The sequence below is a fragment of the Sinocyclocheilus rhinocerous genome, unplaced genomic scaffold (assembly GCF_001515625.1).
Source record: "Sinocyclocheilus rhinocerous isolate Xijiao unplaced genomic scaffold, SAMN03320098_v1.1 scaffold376, whole genome shotgun sequence".
Taxonomy (NCBI): Eukaryota; Metazoa; Chordata; class Actinopteri; order Cypriniformes; family Cyprinidae; genus Sinocyclocheilus; species Sinocyclocheilus rhinocerous.
In genome coordinates this window covers 447,890-454,820 of record NW_015631723.1, presented here as the reverse complement: position 1 = coordinate 454,820, position 6,931 = coordinate 447,890, and the positions used below count along the sequence as shown (strand labels likewise).

The following is a 6,931-nucleotide window of genomic DNA, read 5'->3' as shown; positions in this document are numbered from 1 at the left end:
CTGTGTGCATTGCGTAAATAAGTGAGCCACTGGACTTTCTCTGCTGTGTTCATGGCTGGCCACTGCTCTGAGGTGAGGAGCTGCTCGCATCCATTGAATGAGTGAGTAATTGGAATTGTCCTGTGTTCCGCACACTGCCACTCCAAGGCAGGGGTCTGCCTACATTGTGCGAGTGAGTGAACTACTGGAACCTTCCTAACCCTGTACACTGAAAAAAATGATTATGGCCCCAATTAAATTAAGCATAATTCAATTTAATAATTCTAATATTAATTGGTATTATGCGAATTACATGTGTTTTAAATCCAAGCCATGTGAATGAATTAAATTCAGTTAGAAAATATTAAGTTGGTTCTGTGCGCATGCGCGCAAATGCACATTTTCCCTGGCGCCAAAAGGAGTTTCCAGTTCAGTCAGGTTCACGGTGGGAACTGAAGACATTTTCATTCCAGCCCCGGAGTTTTTATCATTCGGTCTATTTGCACAGTAAGTAATATTTTATGTAATACAGCACCATTTATTACAGTGAATAGTTTGTTCGCTCTATAAAGAATATAATATGCTCTAGTCTAGTTCAGAACGAGTCTTTGGGATAAATTCCACAGCGACCAACGGTCACATCCTACTCCGAGCGCGCGCACAAACAAATAACGCAAATATTACTTTTTTAAGTGACAATGTATTTTTAAGATAGTTTTGGATGAAAATGTAGTTTTATAAGCTTAAAATACGCCGTTTATTTGTAAAGATAGCACCTAACATATTTTTAAAAAAATGCTTAAGTGCTTTCGGAGATGCGAGCTCCAGACTGGTTAAGGCTAGAAGGGATACGTATGGCGCTACTGGGCATGCGCACATCAATACAGCGTAATTTTTGTCACACTGTACAACAATTACTATTTTTTCATTATTGTAAGGGGTAGGTTTAGGGTTGGAGTAGGTGTAGACATTAATAAAACACAATCTAATAGGTAGAAAATTAAATTTCATTATAGTTTCCGGTCGGAGCTGTATCCCTTATAGCTACAACCCTCCAGGCCGCACCGGCTGTTCCCTCCTAACGTTTTACCACAGCCAGTCCTTTGGGAATCTGCCGGTTTCTAGTGTGATTAAACATGAGATATAAATCGTTTTGGACGGGTAATCTTTAATCTTCTTAATGATTTGTTCTAGAGCAGTTTGTTTTGGCGGTGGGTAAGGTAGAGCTAGCAGTGGCGGCTAGTCGGAGGAGGCAGGAGAGGCACAGCTTCTCCAAAATTTTGAGGTGAAAATGGGAGGAGGAAGATTTAATGTTAATAAAATTCACAATTCATTGCAGTTCATGTTTCTGATAGAGAATGGGAGGGGGAGGCCGGGGGAGAGTTGAGCTCTCGTGCCTCCGTTGTTAAAAAAAAAAAGACTGTTTTAAACTAACAATAATAATTATTGTGTGCTTGCTTTCATTTGAGGTTCTCTCTGAACATGCATGTGACTCGGACACATATGATTTCCCTGTTGCCAAAGGAAGTTTCCAGTTTCGCGTGGTGTGAATTGAAGTCATTTGCCTGAAGTGTTTCCAATGATTTGCACAGTAAGTATTTTTATATTATGCATCACCACATATTACAGTAAACATTCAGTTGACTTTAATGTAAGCAAGTTGCTCTGTAAGATCTGAATGCTCATATATGGCATAGCAACGTCTGTTAATTTGCGTCATTGTGTTTTTCTTTTATGTTTTTGTCAGTTTAATGTTTCAGTGTAAATATCTTTACTACTAAAACATCCCCCTTTTTGCTAGCTTTAATGGTGCAGCATGTAAAATGTGTTTGAAAAAATAACAAACATCAGGAAAAACAAGGAAATGTAAATCCTCTGAACATTTTGAAGATTATTATTACATTATTCTGAAGGTTATTGTTCCCTTTGTTTTCTGTATGCTCGTGTTGCTTACAGTTAAAGTCGTTCTCTGATTTTATTGTTGTTTGCAACGTTGTAACGTAATTGGCAATATTTTAAAGATAGTATTATTTTGGGTATTTTGCATGGTCTGTTATTGGAGTAGTGTCACCTGGGTGGGAGTTTTAACTCATTCACTGGGAATAACAAATCATTGAGGGGATGCAGAGTCATATAGACCGGGGGAATCCCCACATCTCCCCACCCTCTGAATATTACATATCATAATGTAACTACGTGTAAGCGTTTTTTGACGGTTTTTGCTTGGAAAACCAGCTGTATTTTTCTAGCTTTTAGAGATGACTTCTTGAAAGACCTGGAAAACATTGCCATGGGCATATGTGTCATTAAAAAGGAAGGAGGTGTTCTTGGAGACTACGACAATATTGGAATCATTGTTGATGGAGTAATGATTCTTGAGCAGATCAAATCTGTGGCACAAGCCTGTGCATTGATGCTGGGTACAATCTATGTGCTTAATTTGGCATACCCAAAAGAACTCAAATACTACTATGAATTTGTTCAGAAATTCCTTATGCAGATGGATTCTGAAAGGCTCTCCCCCAAAATTCTAGGACTGAAAAACAGTTTACTGCTGTAATTTTGCAGCAGGCATGTATGTGCAGGCTCAGCATGAAATGTTAGTCCAGATGTCAGCCTACATTGCACTATTTTCCATTTAAGTCCTGTATATCAGTAGTTCAAACATTTTTTAATTCCCTTACAAATTGCAATTTGTTGCATGACATGTGAACACTTTGTTGTGCAGTTTTAGCACTGTTTTATTCACTATTGTTATGATTCACAACTGTACTGTTGCCTGTTTCTACATTATATTTTTATTAATTGTGCAATGTTAAGTCAGCACTCCTGTTTTTAACATTTGTGCAGTTTTAGCGTTGTTTTAATGATTCACAATGTGGCCTCTTTCCACCTGTGATTTTTTGTTTTTTTATTTTGTGAATGTGCAATGTTAAGTAAGCACTTGTTTTAAACACTTGTACCCACAAAGAAACTGTTATTGAACATGCACCTCATTTGATGACATTAAAGATAAGTTTAAAACATTAAACATACTACTGTCTGTATTTTCACAATGTGGCCTCTTTCCACCTGTGATTTTTTGTTTTTTTATTTTGTGAATGTGCAATGTTAAGTAAGCACTTGTTTTAAACACTTGTACCCACAAAGAAACTGTTATTGAACATGCACCTCATTTGATGACATTAAAGATAAGTTTAAAACATTAAACATACTACTGTCTGTATTTGCAAAGCCATTTAAGGATCTCTCCTTCAGAAAAAAATATTTTTTAAGGTAAGCGGTTGCAAACAATTTATTTTAAAATGTTAAAAGATAGTTAACGAAATGTGTTTATTTAAATCTAGTTAAAATAAATTGATTGCAACCACTTACCTTAAAAAATTTTAGTAAATTAAATGAATAATTTTTTATCAGTAATAAATAAATAATTTAAGAGGAAGTAACAATTAAATAGGGCTGAAATTACTTTTTTTATATACTAAGGTAACTCAATAAAATTGGTTAAGTTCAACTAAATTTGTTTGTTTAAATTTAGATCAAATCAATTGATTGCAACCACTTACCTTAAAAAAATTGAGTAAATTCAATGAATAATTTTTTTCAGTGTACAAGGCTGACCGTTGCTCTGAGGCAAGGAGCTGCTGCTCTTGCGTGAATAAGCGAGTGATTGAGGCCTTGCTGTGTTCTGCACACAGTTGGGAGAGGAAAAGCAGTGAGTGGACAGCTTATCCGTCATAATATAAAATATGTCATACTCACCGGAACACTACAGGGAACGGCAATCCAGGCACCATCCACTGGAGAGCGTGCCTTCAATGGTGAGCGTTAGGAGGCTTCATAGCTATGTGAAGGAGAAAGATTCTGAGGTAATATGGCACATGGCGCTGCATTTATAGCGGCTAAGCCTGCCAATCAGACAAGCGCTCAAACACCATTGTCTATTGCAGCACAATAGCGCGATTCAATGAGGCTTCAGGAAGGTTCGGAGAAAGGGATTTCACCTAGTATCCTTTGCAATGTCTAGAGACAGACTTGAAAGGGAACAAAACTAACACTGCCTTTTTTGGAAAAATAAATGCTTGATATCCCAGAGATATAAAGTAGGAATAACCTCCAATTTTGAATACAATTCAGCATAAGAGATAGGTGCTGATGTATAGGTTTTTGTTATATCCTGCTTTCTGTGCAAGCGATTCTCCTAAGATATTCTCTGTCTGAAGGAAACAGATGTATCTGATGAAAGCAAGTCCTCGGGACTCTGACAGGAACAAATGGAGTTTGATTGACGATAAAGCAAACAGATCAGTGAATGCCTAAATCAATCTCCATGAATCAGAGCCATCTGACATGAGTTGCACCATCCCTGTGTCACTTAACACAGCACTTTCAACACGTCTGTTGCGTTGCTTATAATGAGCACACTTGTTTAGAGCTGCATGAGAGCAAAATAATTTCTGTCAAACTCAGAATGGGAAAATTAACTAGTCTCAATAGTCATTACAGGGAAAACAGCTGTGTTTTTTTTTACATCTGTGGTTCAATGTAAAGTATTTTGCTATTTGAAATTCATTGTCAGTTCTGTTGTGAAAATATTGACATTTATAAACTGATATAATGTACAATACATCTTAAATGGTTTTACTAAAGAAGAAAAAAATGTGTATATACAGTGGGTACGGAAAGTATTCAGACCCCCTTAAATTTTTCAATCTTTGTTATATTGCAGCTATTTGCTAAAATCATTTAAGTTAATTTTTTTTCCTCATTAATGTACACACAGCACCCCATATTGACAGAAAAACACAGAATTGTTGACATTTTTGCAGATTTATTAAAAAAGAAAAACTGAAATATCACATGGTCCTAAGTATTCACCCCCTTTGCTGTGACACTCATATATTGAACTCAGGTGCTGTCCATTTCTTCTGATCATCCTTGAGATCGTTCTACACCTTCATTTGAGTCCAGCTGTATTTGATTATACTGATTGGACTTGATTAGGAAAGCCACACAACCACTGTATATATATATATATATATATATACATATATATATATATTAGGTTTAATCTTACAAAATGAAGATAAAATGATTTGCTAATTGTGCAAAATAAATAAAATAAAATAAACTCATATAAATGATATACAAGTACTGAGCAAACTCTTATAGGCACATACAGTAGATGTTTCACTAAAAACATTTTTAAAATGGTAATTTATATCTTTTGCATTGTCAGCCAGGGATTACATAAAAATAAAGATCTAAAATGCCTAAACTTATAGAACTGTGACATCTTCTTCAAGATGCTTAAAACTAAATCTAAAGATGAGAAAATTGAACCATTACACCCCTATACTGCACATTGATATAAATAATTTAGAAACACTTAATTTAAACCAGATTGGTTTTGTAAGAAATAGATGTTTAATAACATGAGAAATAACATTTTACTTGCAAAGTCTGTAAACAATTCACCACCATGATGCTTTATGACAAAATCCACAGAGCATTTCAAACAAGAAACAGATAACATCTTGAACTTTACCACACCAAAATAGACTCATGCGCTGTGAGAGGGTATAAATTAAAAAAAGGAAAATTGACATTCTATCCTCAAGAGCATTGAGTGACACACTGACACTCCATGTAAAAACACACAGTGAGAATCAAAACTTTGAGAACGACATAAAAATACTCTTTTCCACTTTTTCCCCACTACATTTTCTTTTCCAAATCACCATGAGTAGCACAAAATAACCATACAGTATGTGACCACTCAACATGCAGCTGAAACAATCAAGTATTCCCATGCAGTGGAAGGGCTTCCAAGTGAACAGGTAGAAAAAAATGGCACACTATCCCCTTTGTTGTCAGGAACAGCCAACTGGAGCTCTCTGATTTTGGGCCTCTGGATCCCAGGACAGAACATCTTGTGCATGAATTATCTTCTGTTGTTGGTCTAAAGATGAGAACTTGGACCTCAGGCTATGGCGACGGAGGGGCCTTCAGGGAATTACAGGAACCTCCCTGGCTTCCCCCTCCAGTACTGTGATACTGCAAAGAGTGCAGGAGAACAAATCACTAGTCATCTTAGTTCACTCAAAACTTCATTAGCCATGCTTGCATTGCTTTGACATTACTGCATTGGACATGTACATTCAGTTCAAGGTTCACAGGTCAAGCACTTAAAAAAATATTAAGTAATAAAAATGTTAAAACAATAAATATACAAGTATTTAGACATCATGTTAGCATTTAATTTATTAAAATGTTATTAATAATATTAATAATGAAATACGCATTTGAGATTTGAATTACGCACATTTAAAACAGTAGGTTGTTTGCACATGATGTCATTGCTGTGGCGAAATACAGCTGGAGGGCAGGAAGTGATTTTTCTATATAGGAATCGCTAGCGAGACGGATAATGCTCATGTGTGCAAATGGTTAATATAATATATAATAATACATTAAGATATTAATAATATATTAAGATATTGTTATTAATAATAATAATCATAATAATACAATATCACAATAATAATATTAATATATAAATAGATAAGGGCTGCCAGTGTTGGGGAGTAACTAGTTACATGTAATGGCGTTACATAATTTAATTACAAAATAAATGTAACTGTAATCAGTTACAGTTACTAAGAAAAAAATGTGTAATTAAATTACAGTTACTTATGAAAATGTTAACGAGCTAGGGCAGACAACAACACAACCCTTATGAAAATTAACGATGATTTTACTATAAATCACAATCTACAAAGACAATGGTTACTATTGCTAAACCATGGTAACCTCAAATTAACCATGGTAAATACAAAACTACACTGACCATAGTATAAGAATGGAATTTGTAGTAAAAATAAATACAAATGGTAATCCATTTGCCAAAAAAAAAAAAGGTTACTGTACTTTTACTATAATAAAAGCATGG

The 6,931-nt window shown here is 35.1% G+C and overlaps 1 protein-coding gene and 1 long non-coding RNA gene across 2 annotated transcripts in view; one reads left to right on the top strand and one right to left on the bottom strand.

Annotated features, from left to right (window-relative positions):
* Nucleotides 1-415: 415 nt before the first annotated feature.
* LOC107741895 (uncharacterized) lies at nucleotides 416-4,902 on the top strand. Its single transcript, XR_001640250.1, has 3 exons — nucleotides 416-486; nucleotides 1,449-1,574; nucleotides 4,892-4,902. It is a non-coding gene; the product is annotated as an uncharacterized LOC107741895 (long non-coding RNA).
* A 774-nt stretch (nucleotides 4,903-5,676) lies between these two features.
* LOC107741892 (synaptotagmin-9-like) overlaps nucleotides 5,677-6,931 on the bottom strand; it is a 72,942-nt gene continuing 71,687 nt past the window's right edge. Inside the window, exon 7 of the mRNA XM_016554689.1 lies at nucleotides 5,677-6,036. Coding sequence (XP_016410175.1) covers nucleotides 5,968-6,036 — 69 coding nt within the window. The 3' untranslated portion in view covers nucleotides 5,677-5,967. The remainder of the gene's footprint in view (nucleotides 6,037-6,931) is intronic.